A 16531-nucleotide genomic window follows, 5' to 3' on the forward strand; every position below is an offset into this window, starting at 1 on the left:
AGAATGTGCTTGCGTTGCCAGTGCTCTGTTTTAAAAGAAAAGTTATTGTAGTTTAGCTGATCTACCATGTTGTGTTAGTTTCAGGAGTACAGAAAGGGAATCAGTTATACATGTGTATGCATATATATTTCATATTCTTTCCCATTTAGATCCTTATGGAATATTAAGTAAACTTCCTGTGCTGTACAGTAGGTCCTTATGAATTATCTGTTTTATATAGGTGTATATGTTAATCCCAATCTAATTTATCATGTCCCCTCATGGTTTTCCTTTGGAAACCATAAATTTTATTTTGAGGTCTATCTCTATTTTGTAAATAAATTCATTTGTATCATTTTTATTAGATTTCACATATAGGGGATATCATATGATATTTGTCTATTTCTGACTTACTTCACTTAGTGTGGTAGTCTCTAGGTCTGTCCATGTTGCTACGAATGGCATTATTGAATTCTCTTTTTATGGCTGAGTGATACTCCATCACATATGCACTGAGCCCTCTCTATCCTCTCCTCTGGTGACGGTCATTTAGGTTGCTTCTGTGACCTGGCTGTTGTGAACAGTGCTGCAATTGGGGTGCATGTATTGTTCCGAATTATAGCTTCCTCTGGATATATACCCAGGGATGGGATTGCTGGGTCAGATGGTAGTTCTGTACTGATCCAAGTAGAGCATAAAGGTATATCACAGGTGCATTTGATTTATTAGAGAAGGGATCCAAAGACCGGTAAAGCTAGCCCACAGAAAACTTGAGAGACTGAGTGTGTATAGGAACCTAAGAATGTTGGATTACTGTCACTAGGTTAACCACACGAATGGTTAATGCCCAACAGGGCAATAAAACCAAAATATTTGGGGATATATTTTCTGCCAGAATGGAAGTTATTTACATCTCTACTGGGGGGAAAAAAACCTATAAATTAATATGTAACTTAGAGTCTGTCCCTAATCAGTAATAAATAGTAAAACTAGACATTTGTGAATTCACCTAGAATTAAGTAATCCTTAGACAGGACTCTTTTAAAAAGCTCCAGCATGACATTGAGAGGACATGAAGTTATTCCTTTGATTTATTTTCCAGTTTTTCCAGTTTTCTTAGTAGTGGTAACATTGCTTTCCAAAGAGACCTCTCTCTCCCACCAGCATCCTTGGAGAAAATTTAGATTCTCCCTCTCTCTCCCTTTGTCTCTCAAAAGATTATTTTGTTCAGATAGTCCCAGCTTTGTATATCATTAACTATTTTTAATCATAGCACAGCATTTTATGAGTATTATTTAAAATCATATGCTTTTAATATGTCAGATAAATTCTGTAAATAGCTTTTATAAATGAGCTCTCTATCTAAAGTAATACTGTTCGGAACCCTCCTGAATTTCTTGTTTTACGAGAATCCTCATACATATATTGCGTGGATGTGATGTGAAGTTTCCCTGTACTGACCTTGTACTCACACTCTGAGTTGTTTTTAGCTTTTTTTTCCTGGAGGATATTGTTCACATGGATGTGAGATCTGTGATGTGATTGTAATGAGTTTGTTGAATCCTCTGCTTCACTACCTCCTGGTTTTCAGGCCCCCTTTTACGGGTGGCCACCTCCCTCCAAGTTCTCCTTCTGAGAGCTGAGTTACTGACTGCCCCTGGGGTTTCTCAGCAGCCTCAGAGCTTCCTTTCAGGACAGTGGAGGAAAGACTGTGCTGGGGGAATGTCTGCTGTTGCTGCTGCCTCTGCTAAGTCGCTTCAGTCATGTCCGACTCTGTGTGACTAGCCATCTTAAAATTAAGCATAATAGAACGAATTCTATTTTATGGAGAGAAGTTTAGGACTTGAAGTCTGGCAAGAGTAAGATTATTGATTACCCTCTGCTTTAGCCTCAGGGTTCTAGACCTCAGAACTGAGCTTCCCCAACTACCTTAACTAAAGTGACCCCAGGCTTCTTTTAATCTTGATCAGAATGCCTCTGGCAGTCTGTAATGGTTTATGAATTTACTTTTTTACATGCTACTTGTCTGTCTTCACCGAATATAAGTTCCTTGAGGATAAGGGCCATATTGGTGTTGGTCCATCTTTTTATCACAGCATCCATCACAGGGCCTCAAACTAGATGGCATAAATACATGTTTATTTAATGAACAGGTCCAATTGCATAGTATGATACCTGTGAATTAAGAACATAATAGGTCAGAGCAAGAGAAAATGGCAAGTGGCTTCCATTTAAGAGATGAAACAGGATACCATTGCCTTAGGCATCAGTAGTCTAATATGTTTTTCACTATCCCATTTTGCTGATGGACATATTCCTGGCACAAAGCTTTTGGTGCAATGAAAGGCTAATATGACCATTATAATGTAATAGCTATAGTGAAGAAGAGAGGGAAAAAGAAATAGAAGGCTGAAGTATCCCAGGCTAGTCCCTCATTGGGGAAAAAAAAAATCTCTTGGTAGCTAATTCCAAAGATAGACTTTATCTGAAATAAAATCATTATAATGATGGTTGCCTTTAAGCGATGCATTAACTCAGAGATAACTGCATTGCTCCAAATGTGTCAGCATTTAAGGTCTGTCTTATTGGAATTTTTCTTAATTTATTGTAATCTAATAATCATAGAACACATTATTTGTATTTGACACAGAGTTATGTTTGTGTCATGCACGTTCATTCAGCTATATAACAAGGAATAATTGTTCGGTTAACATTATTCTTCCTACAGAATGCAATGTTTATTCATGTGCACTTGGTGAATGAATTCTTTATAAGCGCATTAACAAGATGTAGAAAAATCAGATCTCTGAATTTCCAAAAGATAGCTGCATAAAAGAGTTGAAAAAAATTTGGGGTGGTGGTGACTATAAATGGCTCACATTAAATATGATGGATAATCTGAATGAAATGCATATTTGAGCATTTCAAGTTGATGTAATAATTTTGTCGAATGAAACAAGATGAGTAAACTGTAATGTCGTTCTGTTGACTGGGAGAAGTCACCTAACCAGTTGAAAAATAGCTTCCTATTTTATTGGGCTTCCTAACCTCTTCATTTATTACATAAATGCACTCTCAAGGGTAATTGCTTTTTTAAAAAAAAATCTTTGATTTGTGAAATGTAGGAAATGCTGCTAGGCTTTCTGAGTATTATCAGCTCTTTTTCTGTCTCCTGCTCAGGGTGCAACTGATTTTGACAGATGTACTGTTATGTTACTGGTATAACATGACATCTTTATTCAGATGAACTGAATAAAAGTGATCTTGACAATGAGTAGATAAGACACTGTCAGAAAGCTGAAAAAACCTGTCAATGTCACAGTTATGACACAAACATGGCAGAACAGCCCTTATAATGTCATTAAGTGAATATCTTTCCAACAACACCCTTGAGAAGACAGGAAGTAACATTGCTCTTAAATACTATTAGCTACAAAAATAATAAAATATAACACAAAGGTCAGTTTAATATATATTTGAGGTGGCATTTGATGAGTCTGATGTATATGTACATATTTATATGTGGATCTCTTCTATATATGGCACGTATGAAAGAATTTTGAGATTTCAGAAGTGGAAAACGATTTCTACTTTTTCAGAAGCTAAAAAACCATTTAACTCCAGCATTTAAGAAAGTCATTGAAAATGTTGATCATGAAATATGCAAAGTGGTTTTAGCGGTATTAATTATAACTTTTTCCCTGATGTTTTTATGGGTTAAGAAAAAGTCTTTAATAATATAAGCGAAATTAGGCATACATTTCAAAATATATTTCTAGATCATGAATTTTGTAAATAGGTGGGTAAAACCTGAAATGGGATCAATCCCAGGTATCAAGAAGGAATTAGACATTTGGTGGTTTTATTTTCCATTATTATGATTGACTTGGAGCTGAACTATACATGTATGGGTATATATATAATCCTCTCATATATGTAGTTTTTAAATACTTTAATGACAAGCATATTTATCCTTAGAACGACTTTTGATATCTTTGTCTAGGATCAGAGGTGGTTGATCTTGATGGAAAAAGTTGCCTTCTCTACAGATTTGATCAAAAATCTCTGAGCGCGATAAAGGATGTAATTTCTTTGAAATTTAAAACCATGCAGAGTGATGGGATTCTACTCCACCGGGAAGGACAAAATGGAGATCACATCACACTGGAATTAAGAAGAGGGAAACTCTTTTTGCTCATTAATTCAGGTAAAACTCTTTGGATAAAGTGCTCGAAAATCTGGTCATTTAGCTATCACCTTAGTAACTTTATGCTTTTATAGCTCATCTTTTTTTTTTTTAACAATTAAGGTACCTTATTTCCACATTCAAGAGTTTATATGTGTGTATATATATATATATGTATATGCCAATATTGCACTTACATGTAATTTGCAAACTATTCAGGACCCTCATTTGATGTTTCTTACACAGTGCTGATAGAACCACTTAGTTATTTTTACACATCTTGATGGAAGGGATGGGTCACTTACAAATACTGAGGTAGTAAAAATAATCAGGTTGTAGCAAAGATAAAATTTTCATTGCAAATGAACATGTGATGATGGGTAATACTAATAAAAAGAATTAACAGTGGAAGAAATGACAACAAGGTTGAGAGGATATTGTATTCAAAGTTGAGGTAAATTCAGACTAGTGTTTTGGCTGGGGTACATGGAAGGAGATTGCAGTTGTTATGAGAGACTCTGGTCCCCACGAAAGAATGCTTTTCTCTTTTCTTCAGCTGGGAATCATGGTTCTGTTCTTTTCTCTCTCCTCTAAGGCGATGCGAAGCCACCCTCAGCTCATGCCCCGGTCAGGCTCACCCTGGGCAGCCTGCTGGACGACCAGCACTGGCACTCCGTGCTCATCCAGCGCTTGGGCACACAGGTCAACTTCACAGTGGACGAACACAGGCATCATTTCCGCGCCCAGGGCGAGTTCAGTTACCTGCATCTCGATTATGAGGTGTGATGGTTACGTTTCAATTAATGCAGACTTCGTGACGTCTAGGTGGTAAGGTCACACGGAAGGCAGTACGCTCTAGAAAACCCACCTCCAGAGTCAGGCAAGGTCCTGAGGAAGTGTTCCTCTAGGTAACCTCACTCAGGTAGTGAATTTTGTGCCTATGGTACTGAGGCTTCATTTTTCTCCCTGCATGTTAATTTATCTTTATAAAGTAATGTCATCTTTTTTGCCTGCAGTGTGTATGCAGGAAATCTCCCTTAAGAGATCTCCTTACCACAAGTAAATATGGATTGTGTTGCATGACTTTGGAGGTGAGGGGGCAAAAAGCACACCTGAACAGTGCAGATTTAGAGAAAGAATGTAGCAACGAATAGGTTAACTGATTCATCAATAACCGATTCAAATGCACAAGAATCAATACATGCCAGAAATGTATTAAAATAAAATGTCATTATAATTGGTTACATTGTTAAAACCAGTCGCTATGGAAATAAAGATGTATTTTTCTTCAACAACCAATAAATATTAAAATCAGGTTTGATTAGCAACTTGTAAGAATAATCAAGCTCTATTATCAGTGAAAACTGAATGCATATAAACTTATTTTAAAACCTGCATCTTAATTTTTTTTAAAATCTCCGTTTGAAATTAACAATATGGCAGTGTAGAGTACTGAAAAATTGGTCTATCTGTGATGATTACAGCTATAGTTGCTAATCATAATTATTTAAGCAGATTATCAGAAAATCACTAAACAATATTATTGATGCCATTTTTCTTTCTAAGATCAGCTTTGGAGGGATTCCAGCACCTGGAAAACCAGTGTCATTCCCCCGTAAACACTTTCATGGATGTTTAGAAAATCTCTTTTACAATGGAGTGGATATCATTGATTTGGCCAAGCGACAGGACCCACAGATGATCGTCATGGTAAGAGAGTCTTCATGTGAACAAAAAAAGGAAAACTGTGTGGCTTTCCCCACAAAAAAAAATGCTTCATTTTGAATTCCCACTTGACATGATATTTTAGACCTTACTCTTGTTCTTTAAAAAAATAAGTCTCAGTTCTCAGCTTGGCAATATGCATGTATGGGATTAATTCTATGCAAAATATTTAAAATTCACAGGTCATGATTATTTTATTTTTATATGAAGTAAAGCAGGTTCTTTTCTTGGTACAATTTACAACTGATCGTTTTATTTTTTTGTGATATTATTGGTCCCAGGAGACTAATTTCTTTTCCTCTGTAATTTCCTTAATAAGATACTCCCTGACTTACTCTCCGAAGCAGAATACTGGTTTCCTGGAATCAGATAACATGCACGTATATTAGAGAAGCGGTTAGAAAATTTGTATTTTGCCATGGTCATTCATAACTAATAAAAGAAGCTAATAGGCTCTTACAAGATTGCATCTGCCAAGAGCAGTGCTGGTCAGGCTGCATGATGTTCAAATTCTATGGAAATGTGGTGGAATTTAAATACAGCTGTACTGGTCAGGGTGCAGTCAGAGAAGCAGCACCACTGTGGGTTTAGGGACAAGGGGTCTGTTTTAGGACTTGGATCTTAACAGTTGGAGGCACTGGAAAGTGGAGGTCAGCTGTCTGGAAGAAGAGATGGAGCAGAGTGAAAGAGGCAGGACACGCTGGGATAGTCACCAGCCCCTCTGTTATCATCCTGCCCTGGACTTCATCACACACAGAAAACCTGTTGGGGAAAGTGGCCAGCCTTTCACTTTTGACTCAGGTGTCTCGTCAGCTCCCTCTTTGGCTAACTTTTAACTGGACCCAGACAAGAAATGAGATTCTGGGAAATGTGGTTTCCAGCTTAACCCACTTGCTGATAGAAAAGCAGACACATCCAACCATTTGAACTCATTTCTTTAATTGTTCAAAACTCAAACTATATAATAAAGCTCATGTTGTGTCAGCAAAACCCAGAACGCATCACGGGATTATTTATTGCTTATAAAATATTTTATTTTTAATTATCTTTGTGAATTGATAGTGTTTATATGAGCACACCATCCAGCAAGATTTTTTAAATAGTTTTTTTATATAAAAGGGAAGAGGATTTAGATGGAAAATAAAACTATTGTGGAGAGATAGATGTGAGTGTTTCATTGCAAAATGAGTTTCCAGAAGCTGCGCATGTAGCTAACACCGGCTCTTCATTGCCAAGAGCATTTGCTGCTTGCAGAGTAGCTAGCAGACAGCTGTCCAAAGGCAGCTGGTAGAGGTTTCCATTTTTACCAGGTTTGCTAGTCTTATAATTGCCTTTACATTATGGGTCAGTATATTTCACTCTTCAGCTTTTGATGTTTCATTCACTGGGACAAGATACTTGTCTGCAGTGAAAGCTAGTTCACTTTTAACAGAATCACAATATAGCCAAATGTTTTTGTTTAACCTAAACCTAGACCAGTAGTTTAATTCCAGCTTGTCTTGTTCTAAATAAAGTGATTTCATTGACTTTTCAAATCTATATTTAGAAGGTTTGTTGAAGGTTATTTTCAGGAAAAACAAAAACATTTATCTTGATTTCTGAAGCCTGTTAAGGAACATGCTAATTATTCTGAATAGTTCAGACCTTAACATTTTTTTCTTAATCCTTAAATATGTGTTTAGTGCGAACAGCAAAATAATCTTTCATGTACAGTATTTTAATGAAAATTCATGCAATTCTAATGTATCTTGAAGATCTATTTAAAAACCACTAGATAAGAAATAATACATGTAAATATGATGACAAGAGCATAACAATAAGAAAAAAAACACAATGGTTCAAAATAAGAATCTAAGTAGTACATTGTACATTGTATTGTACAACGTTAAACCTAAAAAAAAAAAAATGAAAAATAGACAGAGGTTATGAACAGACCCTTCAGATGAAAGTGAGGCCAAAGAATAACAAACCCATGAAAAAGACTTAGATTCTTTATTAGGTAAATGCAAGATAAATAACAATGATACATCACATGGGCATTTTGTCCTTGAACTTATGCAAATTTAAAAATGTAATACCTGTTGCTGCCAAAGATGTGGGAAAAGTGTGTCTTTGCGTACTACTGTTGGAAATATGGAGAATTTAACTTTTTTTGGAATTCAAGAAAGAAACTGGAAATATTTATTAAAATATGTAGATACACTAGCTCTGTATTTAGAACTGCCTTCTGAAGAACTGAAAATACCATCACATAGAGAAGCTTATCCGTGCTTGGTTGCAAGAGACAAAACTTTGAAACAAAAGTGACAACATACTAGTGGAAGTGAAAGTGTCAGTCACTCAGTCATGTCCCAACCCTTTGCCATCTGATGGACTACAATTCACCAGGCTCCTCTGCCCTGGAATTTTCCCGGCAAGAATACTGGAGTGGGTAGCTGTTCCCTCCTCCAGGGGATCTTCCCAACCCGCGGATCAAACCTACGTCTCCTGCTTTGCAGGCAGATTCTTTACCACTGAGCCACTGGGAAAACCCCTTGATAAGAAAACAATTGACTGAACATTTGACCATTCACATAGTAGAATATTGTCTAATCAATAAAAGTAGGAATTAGGCTTTCACCAGATAACTCAAAGGGATTTCCACAAGGTATTTGTTAATGATAAAAGCATGGTACAACAAACAACATAAAACATGGCTACCATTTTTATAAAACAGATAATCTCTAGTGTGATGGTATATGTATTCCAAATATATATTTAGGTATATGTGAATATGCATATAACTGAACACATACCTTAAATATGTATTTGCACATATATGTGTTTACATATTAATGTACATCTGTATATGTCAATGGTAACAGAAAATTATGAAAGAATATGGAAGGGGAACCAGTAGCTCAGTAATATTGGTTATGTTATGGAGTGGCTTTGAAGCCAAAGGCAGCAAAAGTAGGAAGGGAAAACCGAGTAAAACATAAATAAAGAATTGTTTTAAATAAATTTTGATTGAATTCAATTGCATTGAGTTAGATGTCTTTGTGAAATTTGAGAAATGGGAAGAAAACAATTTCACCGAGAAAGCCCAGGGTGAGATTTGCCTGACTATGTATCACTGGATTTGAAGAACCTTTAAGATATATGGCAAGGATTCTGTATCCATGTTGGTGGCAGTTTTCCCTGTTGTTTTAAACCAGGGGTAATTAGATAGTTCAGATTCTATTACTAATGTGATGTGCCGTTCTTAAAGCTTTCCCTTTTCCTCTCTTCTCAGGGAAATGTGTCGTTTTCTTGTTCACAACCGCAGTCCGTGCCTGTGACTTTTCTGAGCCCCAGGAGTTACTTGGCACTGCCGGGCTCTTTCGGGGAGGACGAGATTTCTGCCACTTTTCAATTTCGAACCTGGAATAAGGCTGGGCTTCTGTTATTCACGGAGCTTCAGCTGGTTTCAGGGGGTCTCCTCCTCTTTCTTGACGATGGAAAAGTTAAGCTGCATCTCTACCATCCAGGAAAATTACCCAGTGACATCACAGCAGGTAATAAGTGTATTCCTGCAGGCAAAGCATATGGGTTTGAAAGATTTCATTATCTCTCTGTCCCTTCTCTGTAAAATTTTATGCTTAACCCCCAAATTAATATTTGTTTAACAAATGAATACTTGAGTTAATAAGATTATCTCTTCCTTAGAGGAACTGGATTCCAATTTTCTTTTAAATATGGCTTCAGCAGTAGCAGTTCTTATTAACCAAAATGATATTTGTAGGGGAATAGAAATTTCCTTCCATGACCCTCTTGCCCACTCCAGATAAATCAATGTATCCTGAGGAAATACATTTTGAGAAAAATATGAAAGAATTGAAATGGATCCCAAGTTTGCAGGGTGTCTTCAATGTAAGATGAGTCTTTGTATAACACAGTTGTAAGTCTTATCTGGGGAGGTGTCTTTTGGGGATCGGTATCTCTATATTATTTAGTCAGATTAACTTTGCTTGCTACTATAATCTGTGTGGAGTTGCATATATTTGGGGAAAAGATCTATGTGAAGTTTCTCATTCGGGAACCAAACAGAATTCTCTGCGCTTCTAGGCAATACGGTACCATTTTAATGGTTAGAAGTAATATAATTAAGGAGACTCTATGAGAGTCTGGAAAATTAATGTCTAATTTAGGTCAGTGCTTTGGGTGAGGGATATTTTTGTCTCTTCATTAAAATTATATAGTTCTTGACAAAGGATCTCCATCAAATTTTCATATATATGGAATAATACCCAAGCCAAGCAACTAGAGGTCACATTGGGGTAAATTGCTATATCGGTTTAATAAATGATCTTTAAAAACAATTTAAAGATGCCATTGTGCTACTCATCTATATTAACTACGACCAAAATTGATAGAATATGAGTGGGAGAGGAAAAACAGTTAAAATACAGTTGGAAACCAAATGTAAGAAACAAGCAATATACAAATGAATACGCTGGGTCTTTGTGTTTCTTTTTTGTTGTACATATACCACAGTAGTCTGAATGTGGGAACTGAAACTTCAATATCAATTATAATTTTTAAGAAGTACTGTGCTGTGACTTTTTAATGTAATGCTCAAATTGTGGTAGATTTGCAGGCTTGACAAAAGGAAATAAATTAATCAGTGTCATATTAATAATTAATAGGCTCCCTAAAATGAAGGCCTAAAAATATAAGCTTGCCATTAATGTGTAGTTTATTCTGATGTATTTGACATCCTCTGGGGTGGTTGTATTCATGGCCCAATTTTCAGCATCTTAGAGAAGCTGCTTCGGTGCAGTGTTATTGTACAGAACCCCATGAAGCTAGTTCGTTTCTAAACACTTTACAGGCTTGCAAATCTAATAAACTGTTAGGTAGATGTAAATCTATCTAGACCACCTCGAATGATTTTAAAAATTAATGTTTAAATCTGCATACCATCTTACTATCTATTGTGACATCATATGACTTAGTGCCCATAGCTAGTAATAGGGATCCTTGACAAAATATGAATGTTAATATAGCAAAATTGTTACACTTCAGATAATAAAGTAGGACTTTACACACCAAACCCCCCATTCCCATCTTTCTAGTTTCTTTTAAAATATTAATTTTTGCTAGTTTCAGCAAGGAAAGTACATTTTGCATTTGAAAGTGGACTCTTTAAATGGTCTGGGTATGTGGTCCATTTGTTTCTCTCATAGACAAGACTTTCACAGGTACAGTGTTTGATAATTAAATCAGTTGTCAGGATGTATCATAATGACTCTGAAGAGAGTCGATGACCTACTGGTGGGTTAGTATCACATTATACTAAATCATTCTATTATATGAGGATGGCTCAGTTTTTCTTTACTACTGGAGATATAAATTATTAATCTTACATATTTTCAAAACTCAAAGTTTTCAATGTCTTTTACAATGGAATAAAAATACAGTGTCCATTGTATTGAGGAAGAATGGAATTGTGCAGATGTTTGAATTATCAGGCTAAATTTTTAATGTGATGTAGAGTTTTGCAAATCATTTGGAATGGTTCAAAAATATTATGTCAGTTTATGTCATTTTTGAAATATTAAAGATATTATATTAGTCTAAATCATAAAACATATTAGCAGCCCTACAAAATCGCTTGTGACACACGGTGTTGCCAGTCTTTGTCATCTTTATACATGACAGAGCAAAAATTATTCGATCAAGAATCTGACAAACAATATGGTTGTATCTTCCTGCTGCTGCTGCTGCTGCTGCTGCTGCTGCGTCGCTTCAGTCATGTTCGACTCTGTGCAACCCTGTAGACGGCAGCCTACCAGGCTCCTCCGTCCCTGGGATTCTGCAGGCAAGAACACAGAGTGGGTTGCCATTTCCTTCTCCAATGCGTGAAAGTGAAGTCGCTCAGTTGTGTCTGACTCTTTGTGACCCCATGGACTGCAGCCTACCAGGCTCCTCCGTCCATGGGAGTTTCCAGGCAAGAGTACTACAAATTATTGACTATCAAATTTGAGATTTTTGCTGTGAGTTTTACATTTCTGCTATTGTTTTTGCGTAAAGGTGAAAACAGGCTTGAAAACAAGCTGCTTGCTCCCATGGGCAGGGCCTGGCAGATGATGGTTCTGCGTGTTTCCATTACTGAGCTTTCTGGTTCTTGTGACCCTAACAGAGGGGCTGCCCTCTTGATTCACCTCACCCAGGAGAAGCCATTTTTAAAGTTCTTTCTTTCCTCGAATGGAATATTCCTGTCTTTCACATTAGAACCTCATCACTCCCTGAAAGTCGTGCTTCCCCCTAACATGGTTGACAGCCGTGACCTCCATATTTCCTTCTTGGCAGGAGCTGTCTGGTGTCATGGGCCTTTAGTTCTGGTTAGTGGGTCTAGTTAGTGAGGATAGCAATGTCTGGCACGGTTTCGGAGCACTGAAACTTATTTGGAACAGACAAAACCCTTTAGTCGCTCCTTGAGTAACGGCCTTTGTATAACTGCCTTTTGCTCTTTTGCAAAGAACCTACCTATACAGCTTTTTCTTCTTTACACATCCCATTCCATGGATGCTTGTTAGAATCTTATGAGAGAGTGACGGCAGCTAAAGTGTCATAATATTTCTGTAGTGGTTTTAAGACTGGTCCCTGAAGATTATATACGAGGAACCAAGAGAGACCTTTTTCTTCCTCCTGTATTTTGTATGTCCGTGTGTTTTGGGTCTGAGAGAGAGACAGAAGGAGAGAGAGAGAAGAGGAGGAGGAGGAGGGGAAGAAGGGGAGAGGGGAGAAGGTTCTTATAAACAATCCCCCCTTCTCCTGCCACCTGCAGTTGCAAACCTTTCCATTTATTCTTCTGTTCTTCCACCTGGAGTTGTCAGTGGTTCCCACCCAGAGACCACAGTGATCACCCTTACAGTCAAACAGGTTGGGTTTGTTGCGTATTGCAATAGGGAGGACCCTCACCCAGGGAACCATGGGGAGTCTCATCACAAAGGTGTTAAGGACAATTTGTCATAGAATTTTGGATTATGTTAGCTGATTTGGAGGGAGGTTTCAAGGAAATGGAAAACTGGTGGGATTAAATGCTGCCAGGAGGTGAGGGAATTTGTGTGGTTAAGTATCTTTGTAAATTTTATTTTGAAGAATGGAGGCATGAAATAAAGCTAAATTTGTAATTAATTTCATAAGTGAGTTGTCATTCATGTTGTCTGGGAGAGGATTTGATATTTTTTGCAGTTTGCACAGTAGCCTTGCTTTTGTCTGTGCTTAAACCAGATTGCAGAGGAGTTTTGAAGGGATTTTGGGTCCCATTTCATTGTAGTAACAGAGTGACCTTGTCTGATCTCGATGTTCTGTGAGCTTGTTTATGCTCAGCGGGAGAACCCTACTGCCAAGCTCTGGGTGCTCTCCAGCATCTCCCACCATCAGGGCCCCCCTGAGAGTATCAGCCACTAGCTCCAGGCTCTTGGGGGCTGCTTTTCTCTTTCTCAAAGTTAATTATTTAACATGAGCCAAACAGCAAGGTCACCACCCATCCTGCAGGCCGAGAAAAATATGGGTTTTGGCATCAGCTCACGAGTTGGATGCTTCCTTGGGTGATTTGTTTATCCTCTTGTGCTTCATGGTCTCCATGTTTGAAACCAGAATAACAGTAGTAATGTTGAAGATTAAATGACCTGATGCATATAAAGCACACAGCACCTGGTGTGAATAACAGTCACTAGAACTGTTCTTATTTTTATTATTATTACACCAACACGCATTCCTTCCCCTACAATCAGAAGTTGTGAGTGTTGGGAGCAGCGCACTAGAATTAGCATTTAGTACCTGATTCAGCGAGTTGGAAAAAGTACATTTCCTGCAATTCCTCCTTTTCCTTCTCCTCTTTCACTGTGTTGTGGCCTTGGAAAAGGGCTCACTTCTCTTCAGATATTAAAGTTGTAGACTTAAAAGAAAAATAGTATCCAACTTAAAAATTATCCTTTTTGTCATGTGGAGTTAAGTGAAACAAATTGCACAGGTCATTCATTATTTAACTTGAGTAATACATCCCATCGATGGCTCATAAAAGTTTCCTCATCGTAAGCAAGCGATGTCTGTTACAAATGAGGTTCAAAAATAGTTTTCTGAAGGTTCCCTCACAAATACAGCACAACTCCGGAACCCACACGCCGAGCAGATGGGTGCATGTAACTGTGTCAAATTGAGAGCGGCTGTCCTGGCAGACTTGTGTTCTTAATATAAGTTAGCTTCCGTGTTGACAGAAGATGTCCTGAGCCTTTGACTTTACTCTGCTGGCCCTACCCAGCAGCCCCTTGGAGCAAAGTTGCTCAGAGTGTGCCCCCTGGAACGTACTGGTTCAGCGAAATACGTGTTCCCGAGGTAAGTACAGAAATTGGGAGTAAGCTCCTAGAAGCTGTTACAACAAGAAGGCATCACTGCAACATTTAAGCATATGGTCAGTGGGCTTGTGTTTCAGATGCCTTCTTGCTTTAATGTGTTTGTCATTCATTTTTCCTGAATTTTATGAAAGTTATCAGTCTGCAGTAGGTCAGAAGAGAAAATGTCCCCCACCAGAGGCAGCTTGATACGCACCATCCCAGGCCAGTAGAAAGCTAAGATGAGAAAACAGAAGCCAAGTCGTGTACGCAGGCACATCCGAGCTTTGAGAAAGAGAGGGTGGGAAACCCATGGCAGGGTGAGGAGAGTGGGAAGTTTTTATCCCTGTGACGTAAAGCTCAGTACAAGGATTTTCACTCTAAATGTATCCTCTGAAAGGAAGCACAGACTGACAAATTTGGGACATTTGATTTATTTTAGTCCAATCTCATACCGTCAGAGATTATATAACTCTATTCAGCCTTCTATTTCAGAGTCCACTCTTAGAAAATATGTCCAAAATTATCTAGCCTACATCCTTCATTTTTCAGTTTTTAGGTCTTTCTCATTATCTTTCACAAACCAAATCAAAGTTGGGTCTTTGGAAATCTTTTTTTGGTTCATAGGGATAATGTAAAAGTAAGTTTTGGTGCCCAGGGTAGAGTTTGTGTTATGCTAAATGAGTCCAGGGCAGAGAGCTTCATCATCTAAAGCAGCTTCCATGCATTTTCTGTCTGAAAGCTTGTGGTCAGAAATAGCTGGGGAAATAAAGAAATTGCACAACATATCAGGAAAGAGGCCCATGAATTTTAGGTTTAGTAAAGTACTTATATTTTTATTTAGTAATTTGATGTGCAGAATCATACAGAGTTGAATATTGGGTGGATTTGGTGGATATAAACCTTGCTGATTTATCTACAACAGAGAGACTTAGATTTCACCAGTTTGCTGAGTATTCAAAACCCTATAGACTGAGTATAGTTCTGAGTATACAGAACCCTATAGACTTAATTCCCTTTAAGAGGAAAAGGCTCCACAGCCTCCTTGATTGACACAGGGACCACCTTAGGAGGGTCTAGAGACTGTTTTTATAGGTGATAAGGAAACCTTGATTTTTTACTGTAGCAATTTTTATTATGTATATAAACTTGGGAAATACAGAAAAATTATAGCTAAGAATAAAAACAACCACGATTTTCTTGTATGTGAAAATTACTGTTTGTGTGCATTTCCTTTCAGCCCTTTCCCATATTTATCGAAAATCAGGAATATAATTAGAATCCTTTATATGGAGTCAATTCTCATTACTTGCAGTAGTTGCATCCTATGAAGTTGTTGTGGACATGGAATTCATAAATACTAAACCATTGTTTCCAGGGGAAGTACAGGGTTAGGTTCTTGCGTGCCTCTAGTGACAACATTTTTGTCCACCAATCAACACAGCCTCCTATGCATGATTGTGTTCCAAGACACCTTCTTTAATATTTATTGTTAATCACCAGTATTGAACTCATGGCCAACATTAACTCATGCCTGAAAGAAGCTTACTATCACATGTATTTTTCTCTGTAAGGCAAATCATTGCCTTCTTGCACTTTGGAACACTAGACACCACTTCATCTCTGTGTGAGGGGGCCTTTTAAACAGCAAAGTTTAACAGAAAGCACAAAAATGTGAAGACAGATTTACATAGGAGAGCTGAAGCAAGAAGCTTTGCCTTGCTTGACCTCAGCTGGAAGCTTGCATGTCAGTTGACTTGAATTTTTCTGTGCTCTGTGTATTTCTGTGACTGACCCCCAAAGTGCCCTGAGTACTGATTTGGAGGCTACTGATATATTATGACAAGTAGTTGAATTTGCAAATACAAAATCTGTAAATTATGATCAGCTTTCTGAATATGGTTTTACACAGTTTTATTTTTTAACTTTCCGTTATACCAGTACACTTTGAGCATTCATTATAATATCTTCAAATATTTCTATAATACTTGACAATATACTTTGCTAAATATTCTAGACTCATAAAAGATGACTATACCAAAGTGTAAAAGAGCAGATAAATCATTTTATTAGGTATAACCTAGAATTTTGGAAAATATCTGTGCTCTTCGCAAGCCACTCCTTTTAAAAGGTGAATTACATGCTGAAAGTTGAAAATTAGCCCATGCCAGATCACTATGAACAAAGCTAGTGGAGGTGATGGAATTCCAGTTGAGCTATTTCAAATCCTGAAAGATGATGCTGTGGAAGTGCTGCACTCAATATGCCAGCAAATTTGGAA

At 37.5% G+C, this 16531-nt stretch overlaps 1 protein-coding gene across 2 annotated transcripts in view; it reads left to right on the forward strand.

Moving 5' to 3' along the window:
- Nucleotides 1-16531, forward strand: part of CNTNAP4 (contactin associated protein family member 4) — a 288013-nt gene that overhangs the window by 171096 nt on the left and 100386 nt on the right. Inside the window, exons 5-8 of one of the 2 annotated variants that reach the window (XM_004014917.6) lie at nt 3983-4186; nt 4761-4945; nt 5732-5875; nt 9165-9426. In XM_004014917.6, the coding sequence (XP_004014966.3) occupies nt 3983-4186; nt 4761-4945; nt 5732-5875; nt 9165-9426 (795 nt within the window). Of the gene's footprint in view, nt 1-3982; nt 4187-4760; nt 4946-5731; nt 5876-9164; nt 9427-16531 lie in introns of those variants that run through there. The other variant, XM_042231474.2, reaches the window with a different exon arrangement.

The sequence above is a fragment of the Ovis aries genome, chromosome 14, assembly GCF_016772045.2.
Source record: "Ovis aries strain OAR_USU_Benz2616 breed Rambouillet chromosome 14, ARS-UI_Ramb_v3.0, whole genome shotgun sequence".
Classification (NCBI taxonomy): domain Eukaryota; kingdom Metazoa; phylum Chordata; class Mammalia; order Artiodactyla; family Bovidae; genus Ovis; species Ovis aries.